At 35.8% G+C, this 17,144-nt stretch overlaps 1 protein-coding gene across 3 annotated transcripts in view; it reads right to left on the bottom strand.

Annotated features, from left to right (window-relative positions):
• The window catches only part of LOC125664125 (multidrug resistance-associated protein 1-like), a 43,441-nt gene that overhangs the window by 15,772 nt on the left and 10,525 nt on the right, over positions 1 to 17,144 (bottom strand). For all 3 annotated transcript variants that reach the window (XM_056152647.1, XM_056152649.1, XM_056152648.1), the window contains 10 exons: positions 15,033 to 15,094; positions 13,649 to 13,783; positions 10,787 to 11,005; positions 10,043 to 10,229; positions 9,284 to 9,604; positions 8,260 to 8,397; positions 6,723 to 6,948; positions 6,586 to 6,649; positions 3,385 to 3,511; positions 862 to 1,038 (listed from right to left, as the gene is read on the bottom strand). In XM_056152647.1, coding sequence (XP_056008622.1) covers positions 862 to 1,038; positions 3,385 to 3,511; positions 6,586 to 6,649; positions 6,723 to 6,948; positions 8,260 to 8,397; positions 9,284 to 9,604; positions 10,043 to 10,229; positions 10,787 to 11,005; positions 13,649 to 13,783; positions 15,033 to 15,094 — 1,656 coding nt within the window. The remainder of the gene's footprint in view (positions 1 to 861; positions 1,039 to 3,384; positions 3,512 to 6,585; positions 6,650 to 6,722; positions 6,949 to 8,259; positions 8,398 to 9,283; positions 9,605 to 10,042; positions 10,230 to 10,786; positions 11,006 to 13,648; positions 13,784 to 15,032; positions 15,095 to 17,144) is intronic.

Genomic DNA, 17,144 nt, shown 5'->3' with positions numbered 1-17,144 from the left:
TTTCGACAAATAATGTCTCTACAGTGATGCTCAAGCCGAAATTTTGGAAATTCGAAATAACAATAAATTTGTAAGAGCTAAAAGGAAAACTAGAGTGCCAAAAAACTGGAGTCAAATTCGTCCAAGGATAAGAGCTATGCATGAGGGAGATAATCCTTAATTTTGAAATGAATTTTTTAATTTCATCCCAGCAATTAAATAAACATCCGTATTTTCAAGCTAGTAACGAAGTACTTAGCTACTAGGCTGTACAGACCCTCGGGGACTAACAGTCCACCAGCAGATGCCTCGACTCAGGGGTCGTAATGTAAAACTTGTACGGTACCTATTTTGATGTACCAGATGAGCATTTCAACGAATAATGTCTCTACGGTGATGCTAAAGCCGATATTTTGGAAATTCGAAATAAGCTGAAGCTGAACATCACGTTTCCCAACAGAATAGAAAATGAAAAACAGTGTTTTGACGAAGGAAATACATCCAAAAAACTTGCTAAACAATAGTATTCAGTAGAAGATACTAATTTTATGCAAATGCCCAAAACCAAATCAAAAACACTAAAACGCAGATTTGATCCGCGTTCAGTTCTGAATTAGCAAGCTATACAATGAAAGGTGAAAATAACGAAGAGTGATCAATCTCATAACTCTTACAGGTACAATATGTAACATCAAACCAGAATCAAGTGCGACAGACCGAAAGATGGGGAGAAAACTCAGTCTCGAGCTCATTCAGCTCCACTGGTACCAGCAAATATCTCTTAATCTTAACACACTCTTAAATTTTATTACAAGGGAAAAACTTCAACAAAGTATATATTGATCAAGATTTGAATATGTAATCTAAAAGAATGGAACAAACCTTTTCTCCTATTTCTGTCTGATCTCCTGCAGGCAGTATATTCAGGTCCTGAGTGAGAGCACACGCCTCCAGTACTTCACGGTAGCATTTGTCGTCCATCTTGTTTCCAAACAGAATATTTTCTTGGATTGTTGCATTTTGAATCCAGGCTTCTTGTGGGACATATGCGATGGAGCCCTGTGACAATCAATAAAGGAATGAAAACGAAGAAATTTTGTTTCGGTTCTTAATATCATGAAATTTGTCTTCCTATCGTTTTAAGACTACGTGTGACAGCATTAATGCAACATATTGATTTTTATGCTTATCATTTGGATTGATTGATTGAATATTGTTAAACGTCCCTCTCGAGAATATTTCACTCATATGGAGACGTCATCACTGCCGGTGAATGGCTCAAAATTTCGGCCTATGCTCGGAGCTTATGGCCTTTGAGCAGGGAGGGATCTTGATCGTGCCACACTTGTTGTAACACGGGACCTCGGTTTTTGCGGTCTGCCCCATTTAGTCGCCTTCTACGACAAGCAAGGGGTACCGAAGACCTATTGGACAACAGGTACTACATGTTACCTTTAACGAATTGGATCAGTATAATGTGTATTCGCATGATCCATCTTTAAACCGAGACAACCTACTGACAAATAAATGTAAGCTATAGGGGTTTCAACAGGTTTGTTTAAAGGTCAATGGGAGACATATTGCAGTCTTATTTTTTTGCACCTGTGAATATGAACTTCAAACACGCACTCAAACCAAATTACTGGTAATATTAAGATTTGTTTTAAGATGGGCGAATTTATGAATGAGGATTATAATGAAAATTTCTTTTTTAAAACGTTCACAAACCTACTAAACAGACATGCCTTAGTGTATAAATCTTCCGAACGAATGTATAAAATTTAGCTTTGAACTAGCATGGTGACAAACAATTCTGCTTATTTCAAGTATTTTTCTCTTCATATTTCGATTTGTAAACAACAATTTTCCATTTGGCATTTTTATGAGGACGTGATAGAAGGGGTGGCATATGTCTTGCATCATAGGTTCAAATGGATTTCATCAAAGTAAATCCCTCCGAGGATGTACTTCAGATTTATTGTCAGTGAAGTTAACTTTCAGACAAAGGACAGTGCATCAAGAAAAAATCTATAAGGAATTCATAAATCACAGTGTAGGTATAATGCAAAGTGATGATAACGAACAGTTATCAATCTCATAACTCCTATAAGCAATACAAATAGATAGTTCGACAAACACGGACCCCTGGACACACCAGAGGTGGGATCAGGTGCCTAAGAGGAGTAAGCATCCCCCCTAATGTAAAACTTATACGGTACCAATTTTGATGCACCAGATGCGCATTTTGACAAATAATTTCTCTTCAGTGATGCTCAAGCCGAAATTTTGGAAATTCGAAATAACAATAAACTTGTAAGAGCTAAAAGGAAAATTAGAGTGCCAAAAAACTGGAACCAAATTCGTCCAAGGTTAAGATACAATGTCATCTCTGCTTGCAGTTGACGCGGTTGAAGTTTTTTTCTTTCATTGTCGTGCATTTAGGTATGTCAAAAAGAGGTAGTAACGCATCTGGTACAATAAAATTGTACATCTACATTCACTTAAAACGTACATTTGTTGATTAATTCGTTCTAAAACAATATGCAATTGTAGGGGGTCCTTATCCTCTCCTCGTCAATTTTTTATTGATGTCAACAATGAGAGATGAGCAATCATATCTGTATCATGATTGTACAGCTGCATATATGAAAGTAACATTCGATGGACTATAGAAACAGTTATCTAGCGAATGCATTTGAATTACATGTACTTACCGATATCTCCTCAGTGAATAAATAGGAATTAAGTTTAGGCATCACAAAATGTGTTCTAAATATTGTATTCTATAACCTTGATTGATTCATTTTACATTGTTTAACGTCCCTCGCGATAATATTTCACTCATATGGAGACGTCACTACTGCCGGTGAAGGGCTGCAAAATTTAGGCCATACTCGGCGCTTATGGCTATTGAGCAGGGAGGAATCTTTATCGTACCACATCTCGGTTTTTGCTGTCTCGTCCAAAGGACCGTCCCATTCAGTCGCCTCTTACGATAAGCAAGGGATACTCGAATACCTATTCCAACTCGGATCCCCACGGGACTTGTAACCTTGAAAGTATTTCACCAATATCATGTTTGATATCATGATACTGTTTGTTATTATGTGGAATGCTGTCTGAAGTGTCTTGTTTCATTTCTTAGGCCCTTATCTTAATACACATTTTGACTGCTCATTACTCCGTTAACTTGAACTATCAACAGGGACGGCGTACTCATTCTAGCCACTTCAATTGCATTCAGGGACCTGTGTTTGTCATGTTCTTCGATTTTGAACTCTTATTAGTAATATTGATCAGTATTCGTTATCTTCGCCTTTTTTATTCAACAAATCCGGATTAAATTCTACATTGTTTTTATTTGCTTGTACTAATTAAACATTTCTCTGGTAACTCAACACTAACCTTGACACTGATTTTTCCCCTTATCTTTATCATTTCTCCCAGCATGGCTGACAACAGTGAAGATTTCCCTTGCCCCACCTGTCCAACTACTGCAACAAGGCCTCCCTCTGGGATTGCTATATTCACTCTAAATAAATAGAACATCAAATTGGACAAACATATATAACCTCATTTTATATGTTTACAAAGTATATAAACTATTTAAAGGTCAAAAAAAGAATTCTACGGATTTTAAATCATTGGGGTAAAGATTAAGGTCATTAAGAAGTCTAACTACATGGTTAACTTTAAGCGACAAAAAAGACAATGTGACTCTATGAAGAAAAATAATCAAAACCATTTTTGCAGTGTTTCATACATCGTAAGCTACTGACAAACAAGTTGATGGTATAGGGATTTCAACAGTCTCGATTGAAGTCAGCATTTCGCAAATTCTATGGTCGTTATAACGATCTACTTCGTCAGTACAACTGCGCATTGGGTCAAATGCTGTCTGACGTGTTTCATACCGATTGTTAAGCCGTTCTTGACACACTGATTTCGACTGCGGACAACTCCATTTACCTGATCAGGATATAGGGCTCACGGAGGGTGTGACCGGTCAACAGGGGATGTTTACTCCTCCTAGGCACCTGATCCCACCTCTGGTGTGTCCAGGGGTCCGTGTTTGCCCAACTATCTATTTTGTATTGCTTATAGGAGTTATAAGATTGATCACTGTTCGTTATCTTCACCTTGCATTGAACATCATCTTTTGTCATTTGACTCAAACTTTGCTGTATTTTTGTGTCCGAAAATTTGTTTAGGAACCATGGTTGAATCATAAAAGAATACCCTATAGAGATCCCCATCTTACATAGCATTCCAGATGTCTACCACTATACATATTTTGAAAGATATACACTATCTGCAGGTGATAATGACATATTGTAACATAAATGTGGAAAGTAGACGACGGAGAAGCTGAAATCCTCCCGTTTGACACAAAGTTGAGTTGTTACTTTGCCGTTAATATTTATTTCCAATAAAATATCTAAGTACGAAGCAAATGTCGAGGTATCTGTGGTAGTCAATGTTCATCGCGTACGGAATGATACTTGATTAGTGAATTTCATACCCGGCGAGCTGAAGCGGTCAATAAAAGACTATGTAATTAACATTTTTTCATTAATGACCATAAAAGGAATTAAAGTGACAAGATATCTTTTTCATATGTTTGTTCTTTTCTTTACATGACAACGATAACTATTTAACATCATGATAGGCACTTGGGGTATATCAGAGTTTTAGTTATAGGGTTAAAATAAACCCCTGCCTTTACTTGACTGACATAAACAAATCATTTTATAAGGAAACTATCAGCAATCGGGTAAAGAGCTTTCATAGTGAAATGTGCCATAGATTTGGTGTAAAATTACACTTCAAATTCACATGTATATTTGTAAATATTAGCATTTCTAATGTGTTTTGCCTTCGATATCTTTACCAATTGAAATTATATCCATTTCCTCCTGAATGCGAACGTTGTGAGTATGAATCGTAATAAGTATAGTGTGACTATTTTAACGACTAGGATTTCTCAGACGGAAATAAAAATAGAATGGGGATATAAGAAATAAGTTTCATTTTGATATGAGGGTATGAACAGCAAAGTTTCAAGCCGGCAAAATTTTCATAAAGCGTTAGCACGCTTCCGTAATTGTGCAGTCGTAAAGCGTCACAGTTCATACATTCATGTATATTTCAAAAATGAAATCAATTTTTTAATTGTTGCAATTAAACATCATTTGTTGACTACGACCGAACTACCATTTGGAAGGAGGTAATGTTTTGTTACGACGGCTGTTAGTTTGCCGTTAATGTCTATTTTCCATAAAATATCTAAGTATGAAGCAGACGTGGATCCGGACTACTCTGTGGTGTCTTTTATTTCGAGCCCACCGGGATATATTGAATCGACAAATGAATGAAGATTATTATTTGTAATACATCGTCGATCAATCTAAATGTCGAATTGAAGGCCACATCAATCATAGAAAATTTACACATTTATAGTTTTTCACTTGATAGCAGTAGGGAATATTATACTTATAAATTAATAAATTTTGCCAATAAACTTCGAAACGCTTGCTTCAAAGTCACCGTTTGTTTCATATATGAGGTGAAGTCCATTAATAACCATCGTGAATCAATCTTAAATTAACTCATGTTTTAATATAAAGTACCCTGAAATAGCAATAACAATAAGAAAGGGGTACATTTTTTAAAGGACAGTTTTAAATAATGCTATATGAAGTAAATCAGTGACAGTATTTATGTTTATCGGTGCTTGATTCTGATCTTACAGAAGAAACAGGTTTTGATATTTTATTTATTTAAATAAAGTATACCTTTTCCTTTCATCAATCCGTGAATTTAATTTTGAATCAGATATTTCAGGAAACTCCGAAACTCTTCCTCCAGAGTTACTACTTGCACCATTAACATTATTGCATATAATTCGTAAGCTATAGACTGTTAGTTATCGTGAAATTCATTACAAATCTACTTTCCTTTTCGATAAACAATCCAGAATTAGTGAAAAAGAGGGTAAATTAGTGGACAAGTTTTGGCGGATCTAAGCCAGTGAAGTGGAACCATCATGTTGAAAAAAGACATGTGGTGATGGTTGTGGTGATGGTGAGGTATTGCAGCTACATATATTGTACTAATATACGTTCACATGCATATTGAGATTTTCCGCGCTTGCGCAGGTGTTCATTTAGTGATGATGAAATCGTATGATACTTTCCCCGCGATACAAATATTTACCTCTAGAAGATTTAACTAAGCTACGCATTATATTTGTTATGAAATTGATCACTCTTGGTTATCTTCGCCTTTCATTAGGAGATACTTACATCTTCCAGGCACCTGACCCCACCTCTGGTATATTCAGGGGCCCGTATTTACGCATCTCTCTACTTTACAGGAGTTATAAGATTTATCACTGTTCATTATCTTCACCTTGCAAATACTAATGGATATTATCATAATTAAAATACGCTCAAATCTCAGTAGATACCGACTTATTAATACTAATACATCTATGCCGAGAGAGAATGCTATTGTACCTATTTCATTCTGAGAGCAAATATTAGTGTTAGCCAACTTTTCGTTACAATTTTTCTATACTTTGTGTAAATACTAGTGAGGGCTCACTCTTTTAGTAAACTGTTGCTGATGTCCCAGGCAAACTCCCCATCGATGATAGTAACAGCGTCCCCTGATAAACGACAAACATGTATCAGTCATAAAAGATACAGCTGGTTTTACTTGAGTGTTTAGAAGAATGCTACCTTGTTCATTTCTTTCAACGTTATCCTTCTGGATGTCTGTTCTGTTGAGGAAGGTATCTATTCTCCTTAAAGCCACAAAAAACTTCATATTATCTCGAACCGAATAGTTTAAGTAGTCGACGGAGTATTTCAATACGTTGAATAGAGAGAGGGAGACAAATACTGTCTTGGCATCCAGAGGTGTATCACTGATATGTATGTATGTTAGAAACACTGTAGATATGACCTACAAAGAAATAAACTGCATATGAAAATGACATCAAAGTTGGAATCGGTGGATGATCAGAAATCGCTTGGTGGAAACAGCTATAATTCATCTTCAGTTAACATACGTCCTTAATTTGGTACAAAACATTGCTCAGTAGGCATGCTATGGGTCAGTAATTATCAGGTAGATAGAGGATGTATACAGAGACTTGTAACTCGTCAAATAAGCACTAAACCAGAAAGGATGGAAGAGTTACATGTACTGCTGAGGATGATCGTCTAAATTTGGCAACATGGAGTAAAATGTCCCTGTATAATCATCAGTTTAATACTATTCAAAACTCCTGGAGTTAAACTTATCATAAGACTGTTATTTGCACGTTGTAGTAAAATATCATATTTAATCAAACATACCATTGTGTTAATCATGAAAAGAGTGAAGATAACGGACAGTGATCAATTCCATAAATTCTATCAAGAACACAAAATTTATAACAGGGCAAACACAGAGAACCTTGGAAATACCAAAACGTGGGATCAGGTGCTTAAGGGGGTAACCAATCACACCCACATCCAACTCTCTATCTTGATTGGGTAAAAGGACTGGAGTAATCTGTAGTCAAAATCACCATGTAAAAACGCTCTAACTATGGGACTGAAATACGACTGAAATTATTCCACTTAGCGACAGAGTATATTGTTAAATAATCTCTTCTCGTTTTCTTTCCTGATTATCTCCCCCTTGAACATGAACATGCCACTGCATGCCTTTCTTTTTGTGAAATTGGATCAAGTTACTTTAAGATTAATCCTTGTGTACTTTAATTTTGTTACTTAATGGTAACATAAAAAAAAATTTCATTAACACATTCTGCGAGTTTCGGAGACACATTAAATTCTCAAAAAATTATCCACAGCAGGAATAACCATATTTACGATAGATGAAGTCCTTTAATCTGAGGATACGCTTTGTTATGTTTCGTAAAAATGGGTAAATTGGATCTGGATTTTAAAAAGGCTGAAAATCTTAAAGATCATCGATGCAGTAAACGCTGACTATGTTAAAAACGAACACATTTTGATCAGAAAATTTAATCAGATTGGAGAAAACAAGCACATTAAGCATGATGTAAATGACTTACTAGATAGGATGAAAACAAGCACATTAAGCATGCTGTAAATGACTTACTAGATAGGATGAAAACAAGCACATTAAGCATGATGTAAATGACTTACTAGATAGGATGAAAACAAGCACATTAAGCATGATGTAAATGACTTACTAGATAGGATGAAAACAAGCACATTAAGCATGATGTAAATGACTTACTAGATAGGATGATATGTGGAAGGAGGTTACAACAATGCGTTTGAAGACTTTCAGTTTCAGCAGTTTTCTCAACTCTAGATTTCTCTTGCCTATAATTTTGTCTTTGAAAATCATTTCCCATGCGTACAGCTTTAAGACCTGCATATACAAAAAAACATATACATCAATGCACTGTTTAGATATAGTCCATCTTATACTTAGCCCAACGAAGAGTTCTTGTTCTCCGTCTTCTTTCAACTATAGTCCAGCTGAATATGGTATTACGGGTGATGTTGATATAGTTGAAAATCAGGACCTGAAATGACCTAATTTAAAAGGTCCTGAATTCAGAGAACCTCGATAATGTCAGACGACTTGATACCTTGCTAGAATGGATTAAAAGTATAAAAAGAACATTGAAATCCGCACTAAAACAAAAGTATGTCCCATCTATTTTTCCGTGTTTAGTAAACTAGAAGTTATAAAAGAATCCGATTGGTTACACGAGAGATTGGTTACACGAGAGATATGTTTTGGTTCCATTTGACAAAGCTTGTAACAACATTGTCTTTCAACAGTCTCGTTTGAATTAAGCATTTCGCAAATTCTGTGGTTGTTAAAATGATACCGTTTGCCAATAGAACCCATCATTGCGTCATGTGCTGTCTGACGTGTTTTATATCGACTGTTTCCGTTCTTGTCACACTGATGTGTTTGAATACGGATTACTCTGTTTACCTCATCAAGATATAGAGCTTACGGTGGGTGTGACCGGTCAACAAGGGGTGCTTACTGCTCCTAGGCATACTAGGTAGTCTGTAGTCAAGATATGTAGGTAACGAACGACCTAACAATTAGTAAGAGACAGTCAGAGAGCATTCCAACTAATAACAGGTTGTATTTGTTAGATTAGATCGTCATAACGACCATAGAATTTGTGAAATATCATCTTTACACGAGAGTGTGAAACCCCTGTAACATCAACTTATTTGTCAGTAGCCTTCCTCGGAAGACTTAAAATGTAGTGAACATTGATTATAAATACCTTTATGCCATTGATTACTTCTGACAAGATATTTATTCTGTCGTCTTTGAGTTTCATGTATTTCTGTATTATTCCAAAAGACATTGAGCTAAGGAATATATTCATGAGCATCAGCAGTGCCAATACGCCACATCCTGCAAATGTTGCATAACCGAGGATGTCATACAGAAAGTAAATTGAAAGTATTATCTCCAGAAGGCTTTCAAACCACATTCCAAGAAACATCATGATATTTTGTATGGTAGAGGTATCGACTGACATCAAATTCAAGATTTCTCCAACCGATGAGGACTGCTTCGAATGATGGCTGATTGTCAATGCCTAAATGTGATTAAAAGGATGTCATTACACATGTTGTCCAAGATTACTACCTTTTTGATAGCTAAATACTTCGCGTACATTCAGAAAATCACATTACTTTAACTATATCAATGAATAAGTAAAGACAATGAGCAACAATAAATCTCATGATCCAACAAAATTACACAATGTAGAGCAGGGAAAATACGGACTTATGAACACCAGGTGGGTTTAGGTGCTTAGGCGAAAATAAGTAATTCTGAAACTTTATTACTTTTATGATATTATAGCATCCTATATCAGACGTGGGGTACTGTGCTTAAATACATGTGTACTGTAATTTTGGTCATAATTCCAGTTGTCATTTTGTGTGTCACTGCACAACGGTTTCACGGTTACAGTTCTAAAAACACAAACTAATTATATATGCTGAACATTGTGTGTGTGAATTTCCCCTACCTTTTTATACAGTGCAGACATAAGAGTTGCGCTGACTCTCCTGCCCAAGTTCATGGAGACGTATAAATAATGGCTGAAACACATGGACTGTGTTACTGATACGAGAAACAGAGATACAGCGAGGAAATATCCCCACCACAGCTGGTTTGTTCCACCAAGTGGTTCTTCAATAAACTGAAGGAGTAATCTGTAATGTATACAAAAAGATATCAAATATAATACCAAAAATATCCTCAGACGTCTATTCACATATTTTTAGTTTATCACTTTAAAAGATTAAGACAACGAACAGTGGTCAATCTCATAACTCCTATAAGGAATGCAAATTAAGAGTTGGGCAAACACATAACACAACATATCCAAGTGAGAGATATTTTGTCTGCCCTACACTGCTTCATTAATCATGACGTCATATATTGAATATGATTTGTGTTTCATGGTGCAAATGGAGTTATTGCAGCTGTTTTGTTTAAAATATTGACTAGGAATATCTTTCTTGGCGAGCTTTGGGCTTTTTTTTTTCATTTAACCAGTCTTGGTAGTTGTAGCATTGAAATTAGAATAAGGATTCTGGTAATTGGAATTCCATCAAAGCTCCTGAATTAATTCAATATACTGTGAATGAATGTGAAAAAAAAAATCCTTCTTACTCAACTCATATGGCATAGGGGACTTCCACCTGGAACAAGATTCATTGTTTAAAAAAATTCCAAACTTACCAATGAAGGTTTCCATTATTCTTACCTGAGTAATTGTGGATTAGTAAATTTACAGACAACTCTGATCATAGCAAGTAGATGGAACATTAAGAACTCCCGACCAAACATTTTGATTAAAGTTCTCAAAAGGGAATGATGGGAAGGGTGGTATTCAGGATGGGTATTATCTCCAAACTCATTCATTGCAAGCAAGGACTCTCCAGCATTCTCTAACACAGGCATATCGTTTCCTCTTTTGATGCAACTTTAAAAGAAAATAGTTATGTCATCTTTCATCAAAGTGAGCGACTAACATAATCCAGTTGACAGGATCCTGTATTCTAAGAACAGAATAAGGTGCAATGGTAAATAGTTAGCAGCTGGCCACTTTCTGTTTTATTCCCTTCATATCTATCAATGACCAAAGCTCACACGATATCATAAATGTGCTAGAATTCTTAATGCCCGCTATGTTTATGCATCATATTGGTTGAGTAGTGTATTGTTGTATGTATATCAGTAATTGCATGGTATGAAAGATGAAGATAACGAATAGTGATCAATCCCACAGACCCCTGGACACACCAGGGGTGGGATCAGGTACCTAGGAGGAGTAAGCATTCCCTGACGACTGGTCACACCCGCCGTGAGCCCTATATCCTGATCAGGAAGACGGAGTTATCCGTAGTCAACATCAGTCTGCCAAGAACGGCCTAACAATCGGTATGAAACACGTCAGACAGCATTTGACCCAATGATAGGTTGTATTGACGAACTAGATCGTTATAACGACCATATAATTTATATAAGAAACAAATTTTATTACGCTTCATTTCACATTAGTTGTTTTCCTTTGAAGATCACACTTCTACAGTTACACGTACATCTCTGATAGCAATATATAGGGTACGGGTTGTTTTTAGAAGAGATGCAGCCATTTCTCTGCATATGAAAGGTGAAGATAACAAACAACGATCAATCTCATAATTCCTACAAGCAATACAAAATAGATAGTTGGGTACACACGGACCCCTGGACACACCAGAGGTGGGATCAGGTGCCTAGGAGGAGTAAACACCCCCTGTCGACCGGTCACACCCGCCGTGGGCCCTATATCCTGATCAGGTAAATGGAGTTATCCGCAGTCAAAATCAGTGTGCCAAGAACGTCAGACAACATTTGACATTGACAGTAAATACATTGCAGAAACCATTTCATCAACTAATAGAACACAACTGATTGATTGTATACTGTTTAATGTCCCTCGTCAGAATATTTCACTCATATGGAAACGTCACCATTGCCGATGAATGGCTGCAAAATTTAGCCCTACGCTCGGCACGTACGTTTGAGCAGGGAGGGTTCTTCATAGTGCCTCACCTGCCATGACACAGTACCTCGGTTTTTGCAGTCTCATCAGAAAGACCGCCCCATTTAGTCACCTAATACGACAAGCAAGGGTTACTAGTTACTAAGGTCCTATTCTAACCTGAATATATATTCGAACGACAAGGTATATTTTTTTCTTTCAAAAGCTTAATAGATATATAGACATCATAGGAAACATCCGGAAAATAAAGCAGGTAGAGTTTACAATTTGATACTAGCAACAAATGAGCAATATTTTCAGATGTTTTGATATGACATTAATTGATACATTATTGGGCTTCTTGAACATCTGCTAACTTGTCATTTTTCAGCAAGATTTCCTACTTTGACACAAGAAGGAAATTCAAAGTTTAAGGAAAACATGACAACATGTTTCACTCTTGTAATGAGTAAATGAGAAATCTGATTAGACATCCCAACCCTTATACGAGTATCCCAGTCCTGATATCAAACTCTTGTCAAGACGTTTGTACTCAAGTAATGAACTTCTACCCCTAATTAAATTTATAACAAAACCATGTCTTACAGAGTCAGCTTGAGTATAGGTTGTAAAATGATACGTGTTCTATTTAATGAGTAGCTCTAAATAAGTATGATATATGTATGAATGAAAGAGGAAGACAACGAACAGTGATCAATCTCATAATTCCTATAAGCAATACAAAATAGATATCTGCTCCTCAATCGTCAACTACCAATATGTATATAGCAATATTCCATTATCACCTGCATATGGTGTTTATATATCTCAACTGATTCGATACACGAGAGCTTGTTCTGCGTATGATCAGTTTTTAAATCGAGGCAGGCTACTGACAAACAAATTGATAATGCAAGGGTTTCAACAGTCTCGTTCAAAGTCAGCATTTCGCAAATTCTATGCTCGTTATAACGATCTAGTTTGCCAATACAACCTCTCATTGGGTCAAATGCTGTCTGACTTGTTTCATACCGATTGTAAGGTCGTTCTTGGCACACTGATTTTGACTGCGGATGACTCCATTTACCTGATCACAATATAGGGCTCACAGCGGATGTGACCAGTCGACAGGGGATGCTTACTTCTCCTCGACACCTTATCCCACCTCTGGTGTCTCCAGGGTCCGTGTTTGCCCAACTCTCTATTTTGTATTGCTTATAGGAATGATGAGATTGATCACTGTTTGTTATCTTCACCTATCATACATTACTATCGGGAATTTACATCGGTCATTTAAGAGTAAGAATCACATTGGGGTATATATCAGTAAGTAAAACATGCCAGGGAACAAAGTAAATTGAACGTGAAACATGTTAGTTTTGATACTGGGTAAAAGCAGTCATGAGTTTTACAAATATCGAATGATCGTTCATTATATGCTAACACCGCCTTTAATTCTTTCCATTTTCCACCTTTGAATTTTACTACTTTCTGTTCATTCTTCTATATTACACGAGGATTTATATGTAGAAGCCACGTCGATTTATATTCAAAGGGCATAAAATTGAGACTGTTAGAATACCTATGTCATTTGCTTACCATTTCTTTGAAATACTCTCAGAATTGTTCCAACAATTTTGAAATTTAGACCACAGGTAACTCGCTTTGTCTCTGGAGTCCATATGAATAATATCGTCCTTTGTGAGTGGCCGTCTGTATCCTTTCAATATAAACCTGTTTGGTAAATAATTTGTGTCAAACAGAGAATATTCATTAAGTTCTACCAAAACAATAAATTATTTTTACATTCATTCTGGGGTTTTTTTTCTTAATATTGTTGGCAATTAAAATCAAAAGTTATTTTCTCTTATAATATAATTTCTGTGTGTGCAGAGATTTTCGAAATACTAGAAGCGTAGTATTTTCAGTGGAAATGGAAAACGTCAAAAAGTGATGCTTGCTGTTTTGATATACTAAATAACAACAAAATACAGTGAGCAAAAAGACATAACATCTTATGTAACAAGGTAATTAAACTAGAAATATTTGAAAATACAAGAAATGATTCATTTTGTAACGTATATGACATGATATGCCTCGAGACTTTTCACCAGCAAACGCGCTCCATTCAACATTATTTGTCGGTGTGAAGAGGCTCATATCATATCCATTCCAAAAATAAAATTAATTTCTTGAACAAAAATTGTTTCCCAACAACACAATAGCAATTAATTACAGTTTTAGGTACGTTGAACAAAAAGTATCTTATACTGCATGAAAATGCGTGTATACTGAATCTGACAATATGTAATTGTTCTGTTCCGAGATGATTAGAAGTCTCGAGATCACAACGCTCAATGGGTCAATCCTTTCATCACGGGAACTGGTCGTATACGTTTGAAATAAGTCAGGACTCATCATTTAACAACTCTACACGCTGTATATATCTGAATACTCGCATATTTCATGCATTTTCTTATTCCTCTGTTGCTGTACGCTAGGCAAGTATCCGATTCGCTTACTCTCATTTCCCGATCTTCGTTGGACAAGTGTAGGAAGTAAGCGAATCGGACGCTTGGCTATTGAAGATGTTACTATAGGGAAGATTCCTACCAGAATGTTTTGGTTCAACTGGCCAGAAATGAAAAAAAAAATAAACACCGTGTCATTCTCCATTTAGATGTTTTAATTTTATATCACCGAATTGACTCTCTACATGTCCATGAGATAATTACAAGTCAATCCATCGTAACGTTCATTGTTGCTTCACATTTTATTCAAAGATTCCCTAGTGCTATATGAAGAGGATAAGAGGATTAGTTTCCGATAGAATGACGTCAAATTAACATATAACAATCTCTCATGTAAATATTGGATACTATATCATGGTTACACTAAACTATTATTAACAAATGGTAAAATAACTATTTTTTTCACAACCCAACAGTCTTTACAGATGATTTTACACCCATAGTGTACTTACCTAAAGATCCAGGAAAAAAGTAGTCTGGAGGGAAAGGACGATGTGGAATAAGGACTACTTTCCTGCGAAGAAATTTAACAATGAAAGTTTACACGACATTTCCTTTAGGAATTATTACACAAACGTTTTTGAAAAACCGGTGCAAGGTCGTCTGAAATATTTGATACAAGTATATTTTTGTGTGTTGCAAGCTAAGTTACTAAAATCCTTAAAAACCGTTGCCTAATTTCACCTATCCTGTGGTTGCACTGTGCAATCAACCGTTCGGTTCCCGCTCAATCGTCTGTGGTTTGTGCTTACTCATTGATAAATCACTATTCGATCACAGGTAACGTTTTCTCTTCACATTTTTCCTGAACACTTTTTCATCGTACGCTTTTAGTGATTATTTTCGCTAGGATCGTTCGACTATTAAAAGTTTTAGTAGATGCAGTAAATATTTTGAAAATAAATAGTCAACCGCTGAAACAAAATGTGATATACAGCGTAGCATCAAAAATGAATTTACTAAATGCATTCCCTTTGTTAAAAACAATATTTCTAAGAATCATTGTCAGATCATTCATCGTAAATTCACAATAATCTTTAATATTTTACCTCATGAGATGATCAGATTCGGATTTGTTGTAAACATTGAAAATCCATACGTGTTATATGCTGGTTTTTTTTTTTTACTATATTTAGATCTAAAACTTCATAGTTATTTCGGATTTCAAACATTTCGGTTGAGCATCACTGAAGAGACATTATTTGTCGAAATGCGCATCTGGTGCATCAAAATTGGTACCGTATAAGTTTTACATGATGATAAGACACAGTACTCAATAGTTTGATTTTGCATTCACAAAGGAAAATATGATAAGTTGAACTTCTAAAATTATGTGTTTTGAGATCCTAAACAAATATTGCAGGAAAATATAACTTCCGACCTCATCTCATTCCTAAGATAGAGATTTACTAAAGGTGGGAAAGTGAGAAGTAACCGTAACTGTAGAAGTTATCACTGATTTTACGCGTGTTTAAGACGCATGTTACAAATGGGCGTCTGTCTGTCAGTAAAAGTAGAGTTTTAGATAGGTTTGACGTATCTCATAACAAAAATTCTTTCATGAAAAGGTGAAGATAACGGACAGCGATCGATCTAAATATTCCTATAACGAGTACAAAGTTAAAAGTTGGGCAAAAACTGCTCCCTAGACACACCATAGGTGGAATCAGATGCATAGGAGGAGTAAGCATCCGCTGTTGACCAGTCACTCTCGCCATGAGCCCTATTTCATGACACGTAAACAGAGTAATCCGAACTCAGAATTAGTCCATAAGGGTCTAACAATTGCTATGAAACATATGAGACAACATTTGACCTAACTACATCGTTATAATGACCAGATAATTTTGCAAAGTGCTGGCTATAAACGATGATGTTGAAACCCCTGTAACAGCAACTCGTTTGTCATTAGCCTGCCTCGATTTAAAAAAATTATCATAAGCATGTCCCTTGCGTATCAAATCAATTGAGAGACATAAACACCATCAACAGGTGATAATGGAATATTGCTACATAAATATGGGAAGTTGACGATGGAGAAGCTGAGGTCATCCCGTTTGTCAAATAGTTGAGTTTTTAGTATCCCGCTCACATCTATGTTCAATAAAATATTTAAGTATGAAGTAAATGTGGAAGACTCTGTGGTGTCTTTTATTTCGAGTTCACTGGGATATATCGAATCGAGACATGAATAAAAATGATATTGTTAATAGGTAAAGCGTCATCGATATATTATTATGCCGTGTTGAAGGTCACAGAAAGATATTTTCTTCTCAAAGCTTTGAATAAATTCTGCCTCACAAAAATGTAGAAATAGGTCAGTTAACAAAGGAACACATTCATGCCCGTGGGAATTCGAACAGACTGTTGGAATAGCTGAAGACCATAGACTATATAGATATTGTCGATGAGGATCTCCATCATATTTTTTATTTCAACTTCAGAGTAATTGTGCGTATAATCAGAGTAGTGCTTAGGAAAATAATTTTGGATGACTGATCACTAGATAGGAATATTTTCGTTTTCCATTTTTATTGAAGAAGTAATTGTTTGTGATGTCAAAA

The sequence above is a fragment of the Ostrea edulis genome, chromosome 1 (genome assembly GCF_947568905.1).
Source record: "Ostrea edulis chromosome 1, xbOstEdul1.1, whole genome shotgun sequence".
Taxonomy (NCBI): domain Eukaryota; kingdom Metazoa; phylum Mollusca; class Bivalvia; order Ostreida; family Ostreidae; genus Ostrea; species Ostrea edulis.
Note: the sequence above shows the minus strand (reverse complement) of the source record. Positions and strands in the feature narration are given on the sequence as shown.